The sequence below is a fragment of the Berghia stephanieae genome, chromosome 4, assembly GCF_034508935.2.
Source record: "Berghia stephanieae isolate SIO BIC M18660-M18661 chromosome 4, UCSD_Bste_1.3, whole genome shotgun sequence".
Taxonomy (NCBI): Eukaryota; Metazoa; Mollusca; class Gastropoda; order Nudibranchia; family Aeolidiidae; genus Berghia; species Berghia stephanieae.
The window spans coordinates 31,026,575-31,049,074 of NC_088363.1; the positions used below are offsets into that span (position 1 = coordinate 31,026,575).

Consider the following 22,500-nt stretch of genomic DNA (forward strand, 5'->3'; position numbering starts at 1 on the left):
TAAAGCATATCATAAACTAGCCTCCTATCAAAAGGGTAGCAATTGCTAATGTTCATTTCACGCTATAGATAGTATGAAGTTGACGTCACTCGAGTCTTTGTTATTGCTTTTTGCCATCCGTTTATGAGTAATTCTGAATAAACTGTTTTAAACCAGACTATACTATAGATAGTATGCAGATGACGTCACTCAGGCCTTTGTTATTGTTTTTGCCATCCGCGTTTGTGAGTTGTTCTCACTAAACTGTATTAACCAGACTATACAAGCTCATGGTTACACAGAGTTTGTGTGTTGGTCCGTTATACTTCCGGATGGCAATGTTGTGAACTCCTTGGCCAAGCGCATTCTATCTATACACGTTCAAGGTTACACATAGTTTTGTGCGTTGGTCCGTTATATTTCCGGATGGCAATGTTGTGAGCTTCTTAGACTACGCATACTATCTATAACCCACTGGCGGATGGTATGAATCTTTTGGCTATACGCAATGCATCTATGGAAATCGGGATAAAGGCTTGTCAAGGACTACTTTTTTATTTACTCACTGTCAGGTATAGATAGTATGCAGATGACGTCACTCAGGCCTTTGTTATTGTTTTTGCCATCCGCGTTTGTGAGTTGTTCTCACTAAACTGTATTAACCAGACTATAAAAGTTCATGGTTACACAGAGTTTGTGTGTTGGTCCGTTATACTTCCGGATGGCAATGTTGTGAACTCCTTGGCCAAGCGCATTCTATCTATACAATTATTATTCGCGGCGCAAATCATCATTTTCAGAAAGTAAGCAAAACACATTTATCACGCTCTACAAAACAACTAGGTCACACCCACATGCACACACACACATACATACACACACAGACATACACACACACACAAACGCACACACAGACACAGACACACACACACACACACACACACACACACACACACACATAAGGACAGCGGATTGGGCCGTCGCCATCGTACTTATAGATTGCATGCGCTTGGCTAAGAAGCTCACAACATTGCATTGAGTAATTCTCACTAAACGGTATTAACCAAACTATAAACGTTTAAGGTTACACATAGTTTTGTGTGTTGGTCCGTTATACTTCCGGATGGCAATGTCGTGAGCTTCTTCGCTAAGTATCTATATAGATAGAATGAAGTTGACGTCACTCGGGTCTTTGTTATTGCTTTTGCCATCCAAATTTATGAGTAAATCTCACTGAACTATATTAACCAGACTATAAAAGTTCATGGTTGCACCTGTGTAACCATGAACTTTTATAGTCTGGTTAATACAGTTTAGTGAGAACAACTCACAAACGCGGATGGCAAAAACAATAACAAAGGCCTGAGTGACGTCATCTTCGAACTATCTATAGATAGTTTGCGCTTGGCTAAGAAGTTCACAACATTGCCATCCGGAAGTATAACGGACCAACACACAAAACTTTACGTAACCTTGAACGTTATAGTCTGGTTAATACGGTTTAGTGAGACTTACTCATAAACGCGGATGGCAAAAAAACAAATAACAAAGACCCGAGTGACGTCAACTTCATTCTATCTATAAAAACAATAACAATGATAAGAGAGAGGTCAATTGGATTCAGTAGTCTGATGTCACGCCGCCCGGCAACGGCGGCCATCTTGGTTCTAAACAAAGAAAATCGGTACATTTTATTCTTCATGCCGGCTAGAACTTTTAATATGCCTTGTGATCAGAATGTGTAAAAGTCAAAACATGATCAAATTTATGTTTTTTTCCCCTCTGGATACGCTTTTATGCTCGCCGGAGAAATATTTCATACGGGCGTCCGCCATTGCTCCGATAGTTAAGAGCCAGTGTTACTCAGTTACCATGCGTCATTAGGAAGGAAGTGACGTAACGACTGTTGAAGCGTATTTCATTCACGTCATTGTTTATAAACAGCCAACTATGTTTGTCCGAGCACGTGTAAAGGTTTGTCACACATTCCATCTTTGGAGTGGTAAAAAATCTACTGGTTAATGATAATAGTGACCAACACAGAAAATTAATGTTACATTCCACAAAGATGCCATTTTGTGAACTTATAACTTGCTCAGTTGGTAAATACGACAAACACCATTCTCTCATTCACTGCTTATTATGAGAAAACTAATAATAATATTAATAATACTAATAATAATAATAATAATAATAATAAAACAACAAAAATAATAATAATAAAAAATAATAATAATAATAATAATAATAATAATAATAATAATAATAATAATAATGATGATGATGATGATGATGATGATGATGATAATAATAATAAAATAATAGTAATAATAATAATAATAATAATAATAATAATAATAATAATAATAATAATAATAATAATAATAATAATAATAATAATAATAATTATAATCATCATCATCATCATCATCATCATCATCATCATCATCATAAAACCCGATGAAGTAAGTGTCATTGTCATATTGACAAAGGGACGCTTGTTTTTAAAATCAATATTTACTTCATGACAAAATAATTCTAATAGATAGAATGCGCTTGGCCAAGGAGTTCACAACATTGCCATCCGGAAGTATAACGGACCAACACACAAACTCTGTGTAACCATGAACTTTTATAGTCTGGTTAATACAGTTTGAGAACAACTCACAAACGCGGATGGCAAAAACAATAACAAAGGCCTGAGTGACGTCATCTGCATACTATCTATATCCATCACAGAAAAAACAAACTCGTAAGGTAACAGAAAAACCAAAACCAAAACCACCATACATTTTGTGATGCTATAGATAGAATGCGCTTGGCCTAGGAGTTCACAACATTGCCATCCGGAAGTATAACGGCCCAACACACAAACTCTGTGTAACCATGAACTTTTATAGTCTGGTTAATACAGTTTAGTGAGAACAACTCACAAACGCGGATGGCAAAAACAATAACAAAGGCCTGAGTGACGTCATCTGCATACTATCTATAGCAGGGTACTTCGGTAAAACATAACAACCACCCGCTCTGTACCCCAGTGCACATGACAATGATCGAAACCCCCGAACAGTGCCATTGCCATTATCACATTAACACAGAATAATACATTTTTAACACCGATATTCATTTATTTCATGGGTAAATAACTTATAACATCCAAATAGAAACATAATAAATGTGATGAGTTTAAAATACGCATTGTAAATAAACACAACGACCAACCCACTCCATAACTCAATGCACATTACATTAAAAACACAAACTTAATGACAAGCGCTGCACGCACGCACGCTAGCACGCGCCTCAAATACTTCTCTTTGCCTCCACCACCGTCACAACAACCGTGAGGACTTGTATGCGTGAGTGCCAGATTAAATTTTTTATAAAATAAGCCAAACAAGTCGCATTAAAATGCCAAATATTCTGACAAAATACCAAGATTTTACAAGTATCACACAATCTTAATTAACTGTCTTCAAGAAGGACCAAAATTGGCGTCATTCAGCTCTTAATTATTATCTTTAGCAAGCCATTTTTATGAGTAGTTCTCAATAAATTGTATCAATTAGACAAAAACGTTTAAGGCTACACCAGAGAGTTTACACATAGTCATAGTTTCATATTTTGGGATGTTTTATCCAGCTGGCTGATGCAGTGAGTGATATATTAATTAAGTGCATAGCATCAATCCCGCATCCATGAGCAGTGTCTTGATATTATATAAATGTGACCTCATTGAAAATATGTAGACATACTCGTTTATGTGCAATTCGTGTAAATAAGTCTATCAAAAGAAGATGAAATTAAGTAATCCCAAAAATGAATAAATAAATACATTAAAAAAAAATAAAAATATCCTAAGTGCCTAACCAAATTATTTCATGCCAAATTGCTTTAAAAAAATAATTAATGAATTTGGCATTAAAACGCCAGGCTGGAAGCCCTGTTTGTGTGACAGACTGAGTGCTTTTCTGGTTTACAGTGTTTGTGGATCGCAGGGACAACGAATAATGAGAATGAGAAGAAAGAAATCGGTCTAAAAATAGAACCATGTGTGCCCTCATTTCTTTGTAACGCACGTGCCTGCCAACTTCGAACTGTTGGGCTGGCAGAGAGTTGGCATTTACTGCTGCCTATGTGAATTTGTTACAAATAATGTTTTGAGTATCTATCTATCTATTCATCTATTTATATATATCTACCCATCCCCAATCTCTATCTATCTATCTATCTATCTATCTATCTATCTATCTATCTATCTATCTATCTATCTATCTATCTATCTATCTATCTATCTATCTATCTATCTATCTATCTATCTATCTATCTATCTATCTATCTATCTATCTACCTGTCAATTCCCGTATCAACCGAGCTATCGGTCGTTATACCCAAACAGGTAGAGCAACTCGTAGATGAAACAAGCACTTTAGTACAAAGTATAGCCCACTTTTTATGATTTTAAATGCCTACCCTTTCTCTTTTATTCTCTTTTCAAAGACGCCAACTTGACGATTAGGAAACCTCTACAGGGAGACAGTCCTGTCTTCAGACTCCTTTTTGACCTTGTCTACCCATATAATATATATATATATATATATATATATATATATATATATATATATATATATATATATATATATATATATAAATCTACGTACGTATCTAATTTTATTTTCAAAAATAAATTAACAGATAGACTTTCAAAACTTAACCAAACTTTAATATTCATTAAAGTGTCAGACAATACAGAATAATAACCACAAAAAAGTCAGTATGTGTCTTGCTGCCTTGAGCGTGTGTCTTGATATAATATCAAAATTTGTTAATTGTCATGCTGCTTTATATGCGAAACCAATAACTGGCACACGCTTTTCTTTACAGTTTTAATACTAAAATGAAAAGAAGAAAAAAAACATTTCTGAATAATTAAGGGAAAAACAAAAACAAAAAACGAAACAAAACAACAAACACGCAAACAAACAAACCCTTCCGCCCCCCCCCCCACCAAAAAACAAATAAAAACAAACAAAAATATAAACACATATTAAGCAAACAAGCAAAAAGAAAAAGTAATGAACAAAACTGAAATAAACAAACAATAACAGACGGACGACCAAAAAAAAAAAAAAAAAAATATCGTCAATTTTTACCCGAACACCAACCAGCATGTAGCACAGAACACTATTAAAAAAAAATATTTCTATGGATGTAAGCATAGGAATGATGTTGGAAACTGGTTCAAATCACTTTTCTTATTTCAAAAGTTGTGAGCGTTGGGGGGGGGGGGAGAATAGACTCTCCATCCCCACCCCCTTTTGTCTTTTTTAATTTGGGTCCTATTTTGTCAGTTTGTTTATATTGGAGATACGCCATTTTGTTTGTATGGCACTACTTGCAAGGTGAACGTTCTCTCTTAACCCAGCTCTTATTTTCCTTCTTTTATAATAATAATAATAATAATAAATAATAATAATAATATATAATAATAATTAATAATAATAATAAATAATAATAATAATAAGCATATTTCTATAGCGCTTTTCGTCGAAACCTAAAAGCGCTTTAAAAAATAAAAAAATATAAAAAAGACATTGTTTACCCAGATAACAATAATATTGCAACACCAAATCAAAATATCAAAGCAATTATTAGCATATAACGGGCATCAAAAACATCAATACAAAGACACATAGAATACATTTACAATTCAATTAAGTAAATATTTTCTGAAAAGATTTGTCTTAAGTTTTTTTTTTGTTGAAAATGTCTATTGAGCTCGAAAATCTCACAGATTGAGGGAGATCATTCCAAATCGTGGGTTCGAATTTCATGAGACCTATCGCCAAAATATTTAAGTTTAGTTTTAGGAGATGCTAACAATTTTAAATCGTGGGAACTAAGATTTCTCAGAGGTACGTACGGTTGGAGTAAGTGTTGAATGTAGAGAGGGATTTTTCAGGGGGCAGACCCGCATCCCTTTTTTAAAAAATCACTTTTACAATTTTAATAAATTTTTAAAATATGTTTTCTTGGTCATCTTATCGATAAAAGAAATATCAATCTATGGCTGAAGGTTATTATTCCTCAGCAAAGTAGTCCCGACAAAAAAAAACAACAACAAAAAAAAAAAAACCTCTCCTCCCCCCCCCCCCCCTAAAAAAACAACAAAAAACAACAAAAAGCAAAAAACAAAACAAAAACAAAACAAAACAAACCAAAAACAAAACAACGAAAAACAATTATATAAAAAATATATATAAATCTTGACACTGGCGCTTCATATATATTTGATTAGTGCCCATAGATATTAGTGTTGTTCTAACCCCACCTCCGTATTTCCATAGAAATAAAAAGCCAAAATAAGTACCGAATTGCTTTTCCAATGCCAAAGGACTTTAAAATGCCAAATTGGCAATCTTGACAAGTTCGACTTCCTCTCTTTGTTTACCTATATTTAGGAGGTAAAGTTAAGTTAGTGCATTATTATCTTTTTAAATCACAAATCAAAAACTTCTTTAACGATTAAGATTCAGTAGATAATGACGGTATATAAATGTAATTTTCTCATAATATTATCTTTGAAGGCTACACAAAGAGGCTGTTATAATATAAGTGAAAGGCCTAAGATTTTAGTAGTGTTTTTAGCACGAATTATCATCTAAATTTTCCTTCCCCCTCCCCCTACCTTCTATAACAATGTTGTTATCATTGCATTCTTTATGTCTAGCTCTCTCTTTGATCGTTAATCTCTGCCTATATTATAATATTACCCAGCCCTTTAACAAGCATTCTATTAGACGCCTGACGCCAGAATTTACTGGAGGGTAACAAGTGCTTTCTGTGTACCTATTGGTAAGACATTGATCTATTGCAAGATACTATCTGCCAAATCTAACTTTGATCCTCCTACCAGATTACTATTGGGTGAAGGATGAAACGGAGTAATAAGTGCTTTCTAACTATTGGGTACTATTTGGTGTATCTAATTGAGACCCAGCAGCCAAATTATATAATGGGTGAACGATGAAATTGAGCGTAATAAGTGCTTTCAGCCTTTGGATCTAAAATACTATCTGTTGTATCTAACTTAGACCCAGCAGCCTACTAGGTGAACGGGTCCTACAAAAGCCCGAATTACGCACGAAATTAACAAGTTTAGACGGTTTAATTTGAGTATGTGTCGAGTGCGCAATCATGTAGTCACAGAGCCAGTTATTTATAGCATGCTAACACAATCATTAGCATTTCCTGAAAAGATTTTTTTTTTTTTGGTTTACTTCTCTCTGATGATGATGATGATGATGATGCTGATTATGATGATGAGGACTACGATGTTGATGATAACGATGAGGATAATACTAATGATTTCACATTATAAGATTTTTAATTTGGATATAAAATATATTAGCACTTTTTTTTGTTGTTTTTCATTCTTTTTTTAAATATTTGTAACAAATCAAAGTTTTGATGTGTATGAAGATGAGTACAGGAAGGGAAGATAGAGGAATGCGAAGAGAAGGAGGAAGGGAAGAAGCAGAAGAAGAAGAAGAAGAAGAAGAAGAAGAAGAAGAAGAAGAAGAAGAAGAAGAAGAAGAAGAAGAAGAAGAAGAAGAAGAAGAAGAAGAAGAAGATGAGGAGGAGGAGGAGGAGGAGGAGGTGGAGGTGGTGGTGGTGGTGGTGTTGAAGGAGGAAAAGGAGGTGGAGGAGGTGGAGGAGGAGCAGAAGCAGCAGGAGGAGGAAAAATGGTGAGTTAATAAGATTTCAACAATGATTCATGATTCCACCCGGCAGGTGTTGTACCACTCTTCAGATCATGCACTTTGCATATCGATCAATATGATGAGTTGTTTTTTTTTCTTTTCTGACACACACACGTAGCATGTATTTACATTCAATATTTAAAGAGATTTTTCGATCCTGTAAGGTCACGTCAATGCTATTAGGTATGCACAGGTGAAATTCAAGCGATATTGCTTCAACGTGATGTTCTCAAAGCCACATTTATTTCTTTGTCCAAGGAAAAACTCTCACAACGTTGAGGGTGTTTATGAATAATAAAATGGATGTGTCCCTTATTGTGCCGTGATGAAAGAGCAGGTACCTTATAATGATGATGATGTTGTTGATGATGTTGTTGTTGGTGTTGATGATGATGATGATGATGATGATGATGATGATGATGATGATGATGATGATGATGATGATTATGATGATGATGATGATCATCATCATCATCATGATCATTATTATTATTATTATTATTATTATTATTATTATTATTATTATTATTATTATTATTATTATTATTATTATTAACATTATCAATATTACTTATATATCTTTATATAATTGTCAATTAGGACCCGAAAATTCGTAGACTACGAAATTTTCGTCGTAGTAGGCAGGTCTGTAATACTATCATCACCTACTCTGTGCTGTCACCTTAACCAGTTAATTGCCGTACTCTGGAAAAAAGTATTTAAAAATTGGCCAGAAAACTAACTCGTCCTTCAAATATCGATCATTTTAAAAGACCCCCATCTTGGCAAAAATTCTCAAACTTGGGACTTCATCCCTCATATTGGTAGAATCTCTCAAACCTGGGAGCTCGCGAAGTGCTAGGATTGAGAGTTTTTGCATGAGGGTAATTGAAATTGATATTTGAAGGACATGTTTTTCTGGCCAAATTTTTATATAGTGTCTTTCTAGAGTTAGAGAACTGGTTAAAATGATATCCACCCCCAAAACCCACAAAGTAATAATTATGGGACATTAATATTGACACAACTCTACAGCCACAGCTTGGATCACGGTCTCGTTGCTTTGTCTTGAAAGGTGGAAAGAGTTGTCGATAAATATATATAAGGATCCGTATGCTGAGGTTTAGTTCTACAATAATGTCATGGCATGCCACTTTGTTCTCTCTCTCTCTCTCTCTCTCTCTCTCTCTCTCTCTCTCTCTCTCTCTCTCTCTCTCTCTCTCTCTTTCTTTCTTTTTCCCCCCTTTCTTTGTCTCTCTCTATTTCAATTTCCCTCCCTCTCTCTTGGTCTATCTATCTATCTATCTATCTATCTATCTATCTATCTATCTATCTATCTATATATCTATCTATCTATCTATATATCTATCTATCTATTTATTTATCTATCTTTTCCCTTCTCTTTCTCTCGATGTCTCTCTCTCTCTCCCTCTCTCTATCTATTTATATATCCCTCGTTCCCTCTCACTCTCTCTAAGTAATCCCCTCTCTTTTTCTTCATGGCTCCCTTTCTCGATCTTTTTAGTCTATATTCACTTTCTCTCACTCTCTCCATCTCCCTCCCCCCCCCCCCTCTCTCTCTCTCTGAGAATGTGAGTAAAAAGTCTTTTCACAGGACTCAACTATGTGCTACTGAGAGCGGCACTCAAACTCTAAAGTAACGTTACCGGCCAAAATGTAAAAAAAAAAGGCGTGGCTCTCCTCGGTGTCTACTTATTTGCAGGTCTGATAACACAAACCCACAACATGGAAATGCACACAAATCAATGCAAAATACTGTCTATTATAACAACAAAGTGAAATCAATCCATAACTCCGTTCGGTTATCAAATATTTTGGAAATATTTTGTGCTCATCTGTAATCTTAGTTAAGAAATAAAAAGCCCACGAAAGTCCCCAGATTTGACAGTTTTTTCTTTGTATTTTTTGTTTGCCGTTGTTTTTGTTTTGTTTTGTTTTTATTATTTTGGAGGGCGGGGGGTGCTTTTTTGTGGTTGTGGTTGTTGTTGATGTGTTTTGTTAATCCTTTTGTTTGTTTGGGTGTTTTTTTTTGTGTGTTTTTTGTTTTTTTGTTTTTTGTGTTTTTTTTTTGGCAAGATTAAGATATTTTCTTTGATCTTTATCTCTTGGCCAAGTTTTCTGGCCAACATTTTAAAACCGTGTTTTGTTTTTTTTTAATTTAGAGTACGGCAGAACAGTTAGAACTAGATGCATGATGGGAGAAATATTATTTTTTTGAAGGAAATTTAGTCTCGCCGCAAAAGGCTAAGAGGTCATCACAATCACAATGAAATGTGACCAAGCATTATGACCTATATTTATTTATCCCCCCGATTACCCTAATCAGTTCCCCGTCAATAGTGTATTGTGTATTGAGTGTGTTTTGAAATTTGATTCAATGGTCTGACGTCACGTCGCCCAGCAACGCCGGCCATCGTTGTTCTAACCAAAGAAAATCGGTACTTTTTATTTTTCATGCTGGCTAGAAATTTTCATATGTCTTGTGATCAGAATATGTAAAAGTCAAAACATGATCAGATTAAAAATGCTTTTTTTCCCCTCTGGATACGCTTTTATGCTCGTCGGAGAAATATTTCATAAGGGCGTCCGCCATTGTTCCGATGGTTTAGAGCCAGTTACTAAGTTACCATGTGTCATTACGAGGGAAGTGACGTTACGACTGTTGAAGCGTATTACGACTAAAAGTGACAGGATGTTGATTAATCATTTTCCATCTGTGGTCCACCGCGTCTTATGTAGGAATGAACAAGATATGGTTCTGCCGGGCATTTCATGAGACGAGAGGGAAGTACGTGGGATGGAAAGTACTGGATATACAATTAGCGGGAAAGAGGAAAAAGGGACGCCCAAAGACTAGATAGGACAATATGAAAGAACTGGGCCCTGAGGAAGATGATGCTATGAACCGAGATGCATGGAGCCATCTCTATTCGCAGTAGTACTGCGAAGAGTGATTTCCTCTATTTGCAGCAGTACTGCGAATAATGATTTCCTGTATTCGCAGTAGTTAAATAAACTACATTATTATTATTATTATTATTATTATTATTATTATTATTATTATTATATTATTATTATTTATTATTATTATTATATTATTTTATTTATTTATTTATTTATTTATTTTTCAAAAATTATTATTATTTTTTTTAATGTATTTATTTATTTATCTTTTTAAATTATTTAAAAAAATTATTATTACTATTCTTCTTCTTGTGCGTTTCGTTGACGATGACGGTGTGTCTGTTGTTGTGTAGTGATGAGTATGTCCATTACAACATTACTATTTGGGTTATCAGACCTGCAACAGGAACACTTCAAGTGCAACTGATTTACTCTGCCATCATTTCGGGTAGTGAAAATAAATCCTGTCAATATCAATCTTTCTTGACAATCTATTTGTATCTGATTCAATTCACCACTTTTCGTAAATCAGAATATAAAAGATGGCTGACAAAGCTAAAACGAACATAATAATATTTAAAGGTAACCGAACGCAAACATGGTCTTGATGGAGTTACTGTAATGGGGTTACGTCCACTAAGACCATTACTGTCGCCTTAGATATTATCCCAATAATATCATTATCATTATCAGGCTTCATCCTCCGTGAACGTTGAATAGATGTGACCGCTGACCGCATTAATTTGTCATTGTAGTAAATGGAACAATTCCTGTCGTTTTTCACAAACTTTAACCAAACTTTAGTTTACTGCCGTACTCTGGAAATTCACATATTTAAAAGTTTGGTCAGGAAACTCGTCCTTCAAATATCGATTGATTTAAATGACCCTCGTCTTGGAAAAAACAGAACAACTCTCAACACTGGAATCTCGCGAAATCCCAAGTTTGGGAAGTTGTTGCCAAGATGAGGGTCATTTAAATCGATCAATATTTGAAGGACGCGTTTTCAGGAAACATTTTTAAATACGTTTTTCCCCTAGAATATGGCTGTTAACTGGTCTAACTATATTTTCTGTTAATAACAGATTTCGCCCAAACTAGAAAAACCAAATTTCTACCTTACTGGGTCCCGCATGGGTGTCATCTTGCGTCGCACTGGGAGAACCGACTTCTTCTTGCTGGCTGGCCTCCTCTGATGCTGCCAATGCATCCTGCTGGTCATCTGGTCGTTGTCTTGGGGGTGTCACGGTGCGTCTGCGGTTCGACGCACCCGGTTTGATTGATGGCAGGCCATATCTCGGCATGGTTGTGTGAGGAATGGTAGACCTGTGGGAAAGGAAAAGAAGAAAAAATAATTTAAAAAAAAACCCAACAACATTAAGGTGGTTTTGATGCGATGCGTTTACTACTCACAAATCCGCCTGTCCGAAAAAAACTGTTTGTAACATTGAACGTTTATAGTCTGATTGATATGTTTTAGTGATAACCGGTCAGCAAAATCGCTGTCTAAAAACAATGATGCAAGGTGGACCGAACACTTCCAGGAAACACTCAATAGATATGCACCAATTATGCCATCAGATATTCTACTACAAACAGAGCACCTTGATCTCAATATCAACCCACCAACCAAAACAGATATTAACAAAGCCATATAGACCCCCAAATAAGGCAAAGCAGCAGGGCCAGATGGAATTCCACCTGAAGCACTAAAAGCAGACATCCAGACATCAACTGACACGATATACCCACTTTTGAACAAAAGCTGGGAACAAGCAAGTTCCAAAAGACAGGAAGAACGGCCACCTTGTTAAATTACCAAAAGAGGGGGACTAATCATTGTGTAACAGCTAGAGGGGAATCATTCTCCTATCAATCTGAGGGAAAATTCTGACCAGAATAATTTTGGAACGCTTGAAGACTGCACTTGACAAAAAAAAACTTGTGTACCGACCAATCCGCGACTCTACGGATCATCATCGAACAGTTTCTAGAGTGACAATCTCCTCTGTACGCTGTATTTGTAGTCTTCCAGAAAGCTTTTGATAGTGTGTACAGAAATGTCATCTGGAAACTGAAGCAACATTATGGTTTTCCAATAATATTTGTGACCATCATCCAGCAGCTTTATGAAGATGCTACTTTTCAAGTCATCCACGATGGAAAATTAACAGAACCCTTCTCAGTGAAATTAGGAGGCCGACAAGGCTGAGTTTTGTCACCAATAATCGTTTTGATAGTTATTGGCTATGTATGGGTTGCATTGTACATTAGTACTGGTGCTATGCTACATCAGCATAAAAGTGTCACGGTCACAGGTAATTCACATATCGGGACCAAGCACGTCTGTTCCTGGCTAGAATCACAACTTCGTCAATGGGCATAGAATCCAGCCCATGTAGTAGAGAGCCTGCTGGTCTAGTTGTAGAGCTCTTCAAGTAGGTAATAAAAGTTCGACGCAGGGGGCAGTCTGCGTCCATGCGGAAGATATGCCCCGCTAATCGGAGCCTGCGTCTCATCACTGTAGCTACCAGGTCGAATTCGGGGCGTTTTGCTGTTTCTCTGTCGTCCTCTCCCGTAATGACGGAAAGGCATCGGCTGTTGAAGCCATTCACAGTTTTAGTTACACCCTCTGTAAGTAGCCAAGGCTCGCAACCATGTGTGAAGACAGTGCAGACACTAGAGGCATACAACCTCAATTTTTTTCCAGTGGGACAGACACCGATCGGACCACATATGGGATAGAGAGTTGAATGTTGTTTGTGCTATTGACATTCTGTGTTCAATATCAGCCTTCTCGTCACCATCGCACTGGATACGACTACCAAGGTATTCAAAGGAGTAGACATTATCTAATTGTACACCCTCGATAGTCACACAGGGAAGTTCGCTTTCCTTGTCTTTGCGTTCCGGTTTTTGGACAGTTAAGTCCGCGAGATATCCTTTGCGCGGTCTTATATTCTTTCTACCATCGCACCACTGGCCTTGATGAATAGCAAGGCCTCTCTTGTTTGGAAAGTTATTGGCTAGGTAATGAAACAGGCTACCACAGGTCAAAATAGAGGAATTCAATGGACTCTAACGAGCCAACTACATGATCTCGACTTTGCAGATGGCATATGCCTTCTCTCGCACAACTTAAAAGATGTACAAGAAAAGCTAAACAAAGTCACATAGGAAGCAACGAAAATAGGACTGCAAATAAATGCAGACAAGACAGAAATGATGATGCTAAACAACAAGCAATTTCACCCTATAAAACACCACCAAAAATAAATCAAAGAGGTAGATAAATATGTGTATTTGGGTATCATAGTAAGCAAGGAGGGAGGAACAGACGAAAACGTTAAAAGCCAGATAAATAAAGCACGATATGCGTTTAACATTCTTCGATCAATATGGAATTCCAAGGCTCTTACATTGAAAAATAAAATCTGGACATTCTAACCAAAGTGAAGTATATTCTTTTATACGGCTCGGAGATACGACGAGCGGCTAAAGCCAACACAAATAAGCTTCAAGCATTAATAAACAGGTGTCTTAGAAACATCCTTAACATCAGGTAGCCAGACACCATCACAAACGAAGAACTTCACCTAAAACTGAACCAGACATCTATTGAAACGGAAATAACGAAAAGGAAATGGGGCTGGATTGGCCATACCCTTAGGAAGCCTGCAAGCAATATCACCAGGCAGGGTTTGGACTGGAACCGGCAAGGAAAGATGAGGGTTGGTCGACAAAAGCTGACATGCCGACAAAGCATTGAGACTGAGCTGAAGGCAGCCGGACAAACACGGGCCCAAAGATAGAAGACCTCCAAAAACCGAGTCAGATAGAAGAGTGCTGTTGTGGCCTTATTTTCCACAAGGAATCAATGTCAAGAAAGTCAAAAATAATAACAATGAGCCAAATGGCGTCAACTTCTTTCCTTCTATAGTGAATAGTATCTACTAAATTTACTCAAAGCGCTTATCAAGGGGTCCCAAGCCACAGCACCACTCACTATATGACGCACCGCCTCAAAATGGTATTATGCCGTACCAGTAAGGTCGTGGGTTCGAGCCCTCATCGCGACCGCGAAATTTTTGTCTATTGTCTTCTGGCACTTTCCTACTCACTTCATTTCTTGTTGTTATCAACATAAGTGCCTGCTCCACTCACTTTTCTGAATAAAAAATTCGCCCCAAATACCGGAGCATACTCAATGTCTCGATCGTTTCTATGTTACATGTTGAGGATGTTTGTGTTGAGAATGTTGGCTATTAAGCTTACATGCTGGCCAACTTACTTCGCGGAGTTTGCGTGTGTGGAACCCGTGACCTCAAGAAGTCAGGGAGAGAAGGCTCTAATAAAGGGTTAGAAGCGATCTTTTTGGAATCGTGGATAGCTCATACGGTAGAGTCAATCTCTCCCCGGTCAGGCGGAGTTGTCGCACCAGTAAGATCGCGGGTTCGAGCCCCCACCGCCGCCGTGAAATTGTTATTCTCTATTGTCTTCTGGCACTTTTCTACTCACTTCATTTCTTGTTGGTATTAATGTCGGAATGACAAGAAATGAAGTGAGTAGAAAATTGCCAGAAGACAATAGAGAATTTAAAAAATAATTCTGGCATTTTTCTACTCACTTCATTTCTTGTTATTATTCACTCAATTTTATGAATTAATATGTCGGGATGAACGACATACTGAAATTAGAATTTTAAGCTAGAACTTTTAGAAGTACCTACAATATTTTGCAAATGAAACTGAATTCAATTATTCAAAATAAACGTTTTAAATTCACTTAAATGTCAGAGATAACCCGAAGTAGCTAATACCGTTTTGTGGCTGTCGGACACAAATGGCATTATGTCTACGTGAATATATACCTCCCCCCCCAACAAAAAAATAAAAATAAAATAAAATTCAAGCTTTATTTATATAAAAGTATTCCTTCAGAGCCATTAGGCCAGTGAAGCCTGGAGTTTTTCCCGGTTTCTGTTGCGTGAAATGGAGAATAGCAATTGATTGCTACCCTTTTCTTAGGACGCTAGTCCAGACCTGCCTACTTGAAAATTTAAAAATTCGTATTTTTTTAATGGTCGATATAGTCCATTTTATAGATCAACAATTTACCTTCATTATGATTACATAACACTTCACAATACTTGAAGTTATGAAGCCTGCCTCCAGCTTTTATTTTCAATAAGTTTTACTGATTTAGAAATGTTAATGATGTTCTGTAATTGGAGCCGGAATTTCGTATTTTTACGAATCTTTCGTAATAGTAGGCAGGTCTGCGCTAGTCAATCGCAAAGCACTTTCCGCCATATCTAACATTCCAGCGATCCAATCACTTCTGGGTGGACGGGGTAGGGGGTGGGGTCAGAAAAAAAAATCTAGACTTCACCAGGGATCGACCTCAGTCCTTTTGCGTGTGAGGCGAGTATTCCACCAACTGAGCTATTGGGGCCCCTTTTTAAAAATAAATATTGGGTTAAAATAAATACCTTCACTGTTGAGGGGAGTTAGTTATGTCTATTCTTTAAACTTCAAAATGATATCATTTTTAAACAAATTCTGGCCTCCGTCAATAACAGACGTGTTTGCTCGTGCTCTGACAATTTTTAGGATTATTGTCCATAGGCTTCAACAGTCGTGACGTCACTTCCCTCGTAATGACGCAAAGTAACTTAGTAACTGGTTCTAAACTATCGGAACAATGGCGGACGCCCTTATGAAATACTTCTCCGACGAGCATAAACGTGTATCCAGAGGAGAAAAACATTATAAATCTGATCATGTTTTGACTTTTATACATTTTGATCACATGATACGTGAAAAATTTCTAGCCAGCATGAAGAATAAAGAGTACCGATTTTCTTTGTTTAGAACCAAGCTGCTGGTTGCTGGGCGGACGTGACATCAGACTATTGAATCCTATTCGAATTTAAACTGTTGACATAATGCCAGATTGACGGGGCGGTCATACCTATATTATTCTCATCTTTCAGAATGTGTGACATATTTTAAATTGTTGCGAACATGACCCAGTAACCCTCTCTGAAAGAAAGTAATAGTGCGGCTATGTGGTCTAGTGGTATGACACTCGCTTTCGGATCGGAAGGTCCTGGGTTCGAGCCTCGCTCGGCGCATAGTTGAGTCCTTGGAAAAGACTCTTTACTCACATTCTCTCACCGTACTCAGGTGTAAAATGAGTACCTGGCCGTTAACAGCGTTGTCTTTGTCCGAAAAATTGTAATATCGCCTAACAGGCGTCATGTCTCGTCCTACATGTTAAATGTTGCTGTTGACCAGGGAGCCCTTGTAAAGCGCATTGAGCACGTTAAGTGGATATTGCGCTATATAAATGCTCAATTTTTTAAATTTTTTTTAATATAATTTAAGCGACAATGACCTATTAACAAAACAAAACAAAAAAAAAAAACAAAAAAAAAAAAAACAAAACAACAAAACCAATGGGAACCAGTGCAGCACTGGGAAACAAACTAAACAAACTTTTGTTAGTTTACTTATAAGTAGAATGTCACGTAGCCACATAATTATAAAAGCTGATCGATCTAATCTTCCTCACTCACTTCTCTCTGTGATCTATGCCCTGACGACCAGACGACTCCACTCCTCATACTTATATATTATATATTTAAAGATTTTTTTCTTACTCTCGAGACTCGTGGAACACTTCACTAATTTTGATCAAGACGCCGGGGCTTCCTTTGTCAGCTTTGCCAGTTCAATCACTGTCAAGAATTTATCAAGCCTGAGCCAGTCGGGGAATAACTTCAACCACTCTCAATTGGAAGTGGAACCCCACAAGTCTAACCGCCATATGTAATATTATCATCATCTCATCAAGATCGCATAAGATAGTAATCTCATTATATTCCCATTTGTAACTGTGATCACTATTCATTTATCAGAAGACTCATTCAATTAAATTTCATCTTTCTTTTTATATCATCTTAAGCAATGCGTCATTTGTTCTTCATTTTAAAGTAATTTTATGCATAGTCGAGTAACTCTTAACACTCATTTAGACCATGACAGCCATTATACTTCCTTTTCATTATTACTAGTGGAGAGCCCGAAATATTTGCGGGGAAATAAAGGCTATTACACACATGTAATTATCTATTTCACTAATTATTATACTACCATATTATTGAGGTAATTGAGGCAAAGTAGAGATTTTGTCTAAGTAAAACAGAGAAAGTTATGAAGGATGGCGATCACCCCCTTCACAAATATATTAAGTTCTCCACGAGGAGCCGTCGCCTTATATCTATAAAAACAAAGACAACACGTCACCTTAATTCATTTTTGCCACATAGTGTTCGAATTTTTAAAACGCAACTCTCTTTTAAGTAAGTAAGTATGGCCTATCTCAATTTATCAAATTAATATATAAAGGGTTGCTATTGGTTCTTGGTTGTATATTTTTACATTTTTGTGCATTTGCATATATATATATATATATATATATATATATATATATATATATATATATATATATATGTGTGTGTGTGTGTGTGTGTGTGTGTTTGTATACATTGCCGCCATAGATTCTCAACTTTGTGTTTATACAGTTTTATGCATGCCATGTCTGAAACGATTTTCCATTTTTATCGATGAATAAAGTATATATTATTATCATTATATTATTATTATAATAAATCGGGACGAATCTTTGAAGGCATCAACCATCAAACTTATATGTCAGTTTTTTGCATCGCGTGCGGCCGAAAAAAAAAATCAAAAAAAAATCGCAAAATATCACTGATTTGCATTGCGGCAGAAAAATCTGCAATTTTTGCAAATTTTCGAGATTTCGGAAAGAAAAAAAAGGCGAAAAAAATGATTAATTTGATAGCTCGTGTAGAACGTGAGAGATAATTAATCAAGAGTAGATGAATTTCGCAATGGGACAGCCAGATGGCGATTCGGAACGTCAAGGGACCGATCGCCGATCAGCCCCGAGCGAGAGACGGGCGCTTTTTTAAAAACCCATGCACGCTGGGCATCTCAAAATGTTGTCAGCTTTGAAGACTTATATCTCAATATAATAATGTAGGAAGACGCAGTTAAAAGCATGACTATAAAGAATGCTAATTAAATTTAACAAATAAATATATTTTAATAAACATTTGTATTTTTAAAATAAAGAATCAAATTTTAAATGCATCATTATTATTATTGTTATTATTATTATTATTATTATTATTATTATTATTATTATTATTATTATTATTATTATTATTATTATATTATTATCATCTATTGTTATCATTATTGTTATTATTATTTTATTATTATTTTATTATATTATTATTATTATTATTATTATTATTATTATTATTATTATTATTATTATTATTATTATTATTATTACAATTATTATTATCATCATTGTTATCATTATTGTTATTATTATTTTTATTATTATCATTATTATTATTATGTTATTATTATTTATTTATTATTATTATTATTATTATTATTATTATTATTATTATTATTATTATTATTATTATTGTAATTATTGTTTAATATGGTTTATATATAGCGCCTAACCCCGTATCTCAACAAGCCCGAAGCGCTTAACAGTAACGTGACAAGTTTCTCTCAAACCAAGCAAACAACCACTCAAACAGAGTGTTGGTACAAAAAGGACGTCTAATCGTGGTATTACCTGACTTGATAGTATGATAAATCAATAAAGACGAGTATTATTTCATATCCTGTAAATCCCGGCTCCATGTTAATAAATATTTATTTATACTAATCTTAACGTGGGCCATCTTCTAAAAACGGTATTGATATTGTTTCGGAATGAATAGGGCTTCGAAAAGTAATTAGGCTGTTTTCCAGCAAGTTCCTAGCGCTGGCGTTGCTTTGTTACTTAATTTGATCGATTTACTATTTTTTTTAAAATCAATATTTATTATTATATTATTTATATCAATATAAAGGATGGGGAATGGGGGTTCGGGAGGGGGTGGGGGTGGGGGTGGTGGTGATCTTTTCGTGTTTTTTGTTTTTCTAATGGGACTTTTGCCCTTCACTGCTAGGAATTTGTGGAAAGACTCGCAGTAAATTTGCCATTAGAATTATATTAAATACGAACTTTTGGTTTATTTGCGAAGAAATCGAATGTATTCTCTTCCACCATCACGGACAGAAATAAAGCCCAAGTTTAATATATGTTGTTAAACATTTTCTTTATTTAATGTCTAGCCCCCTGTTCATCCCAACTCAATATTGATTTACAAAACAAACATTCCCCGTGTAAAAATATCTCTTGTCTACTCACCCAGTTAGATAATTCCAGAATAATATTAACACACCGGACTGCTAATCCAACCTCAGCATCTTCTACTTTGGGAGAAGAAGCTCGAGAAACGACGAGTGATTATCTTTTATTCACCATTATCACATTGGCCTGGCTGTCAATGATGCAATTTTGAATTATCACAAATGAAATGCCACGAAGTATTATTGATCACACCGCGAGACAGAATATTATGCTACTCAAAGCCGTAATCGGACATTCTACTCCATTAAAGAGCTAAATGTACAAATTGAACACATCATTCAGCAGTTAATGTGTTAATCCATTAACACAAACCAATGTGCTAGAAATGATTCATCCATTATCTCAGTTAACACTAGGGTCAGTTATGAATATATATATATATATATATATATATATATATATATATATATATATATATATAGATATTTATATATATATACATATATAGATAGATGGATAGATAGATACATAGATAGACAGATAGATAGAGAGATAGATAGATGCATAGATAGAAATATACATAGATAGTTACATAGATAGATAGAGATACATAGGTATCTAGATAGAAAGTAGAACGATAGATATAACAAATTACAAATCTTTAACTGTATTTTCATTTTCTTTGGACAAACGGCATGTGTTTTATTAATTTAAAAAAAAACAGTTAAATTTATCATCCAAAGCAGATTTGACACGAGAAGCACTCTAGACTCTAGAACGCACATAATCAGTTTACAAACAAATTTTATCTATTTGATTAATTCAAAAAGCAAAACAAATCCATTCATTATCGCACTTATATATATATATATATATATATATATATATATATATATATATATATATATATATATATATATATATGCGGGTGTGTGTGTGTGTGTGTGTGTAGGTAGATCGATCAATATCTATGAGTAATTACAAATAACCAAAAACATTGCTGATTGTGCATTGTTCAGTTATCACCGGAAGGTATTCCACAACACATGATGCTCCTGTTTACAAACAATCTTTATTTAATTGATTCACGTAACAACAACACGGATCCATCCTTTATCGCATTATAGGTATAGGTGGAAGTAGATGACTAGTTGATCGATAATTACAGTTTAATACAAAAGCAAAATACGATACACATTGGTGATTGTGTGTAGTTCCGTCCGGTCCATAGTCATAGCAAGGTCACACATCTAGTCGTCTGTGTGGAGACAGACAGCGTGGAAGTAGAAGAAGGAAAGGCATATTTTTGCTTCCTGCAAATCGATATTTTCTTGTTTCGCGTGTGGGTTACCGTGTTGGGTTCGTTGAAGGTCAATATTATGCCAACAGATAGAAAAACTCTCTCTCTCTCTCTCTCTCTCTCTCTCTCTCTCTCTCTCTCTCTCTCTCTCTCTCTCTCTCTCTCTCTATCTTGTAAAGGGCACCATTCATTAACTGTGCTCAAAGCTCTTCATATCTTCACAAGAAGTCCCTAATCAACAGCAATGCTTATCTTTTCTCGTTCAGATTTGTTTAGTACATCACAAAATTTGGAGAAAAAATATTTGTTATAAATATACTCTAAGAACTTAATTCTTTATTCTAATGTTATTTTGCTGCACAACTTTATGTAAAGTAAGTTTATGTAATCTTTGTTTTTGAGTTTGAGTGTTTAAAAAAAATGAATATTTAATTTTGTGAAATTTGAATGGCATTTAGTGAAACATTCTTAAAATGGTCGGTAAAGAAGAGTTAAAGTCTTTGTTTTAGGCATTCAGACAGTAAATGACAACGTCAACTTAACTTGACAAATTCGATAAAATAATTTATGTTATTCATTCAATAAGGAAACTTTGATTATTGGTTGGGATAAAAGACAATTGATTCATAAATGTAAGCTATGTTTCGTGTCACCCTATGCAGCATTAAGATTACTGTCGTACTCTGAAAAAAAACCCCATATTTTAAAATTTGGCCAGAAATCTCGTCCTTCAAAATATCGATCGATTTAAATGACCCTCATCTTGGAAAAAAAAACAACAAAAAAAAAAAACCCAAAAAAAAAACAAAAAAAAAAACAAAAAAAAAACTAAACAAACAAACAAAACAAAAGAAGAAAACCTCAAAAACAACTCTCAAACCTGGGAGTTCGAAGCGGCGGGTGATCAAACTCGGTCCCTTTCGGGTATGCTGCAAAGACCGTACCACTGAGCTACGCTGCCCCTCTAAAGTAAATTAGCGCTTAACAGGCTCCATGCCTCGTCGTTTGTGTTGAATGCAGGCTGTTGCACCATCATGCGATCTTGTCAATTTGTCAAGTGAGTGGAGCATGGTGTTTAGTACAGAGAGGGTAGATCGAGGTCCCAGAGTTTGAAAGTTTTTGCCAAGATGAAGGTCAGTTAAATCGATCGATATTTGAAGGAGGAGTTTTCTAGCCAAATATTTAAACACGTGTCTTTCCACAAGTAGGACAGTTAACTGATTAAATTTATAATTAAAAAACAAACTAACAAACGATCAAAATGTCAGCTTAAAC

General features: G+C 35.4%; 1 protein-coding gene across 6 annotated transcripts in view; it reads right to left on the minus strand.

The window, feature by feature from the left end:
- The window catches only part of LOC144970413 (BTB/POZ domain-containing protein 17-like), a 90,415-nt gene that overhangs the window by 48,549 nt on the left and 19,366 nt on the right, over window positions 1-22,500 (minus strand). For 2 of the 6 annotated variants that reach the window (XM_078910016.1, XM_078910015.1), the window contains exon 2: window positions 11,789-11,996. In XM_078910016.1, coding sequence (XP_078766142.1) covers window positions 11,789-11,996 — 208 coding nt within the window. The other 4 variants (XM_078910019.1, XM_078910017.1, XM_078910018.1 and 1 more) reach the window with 4 other exon arrangements.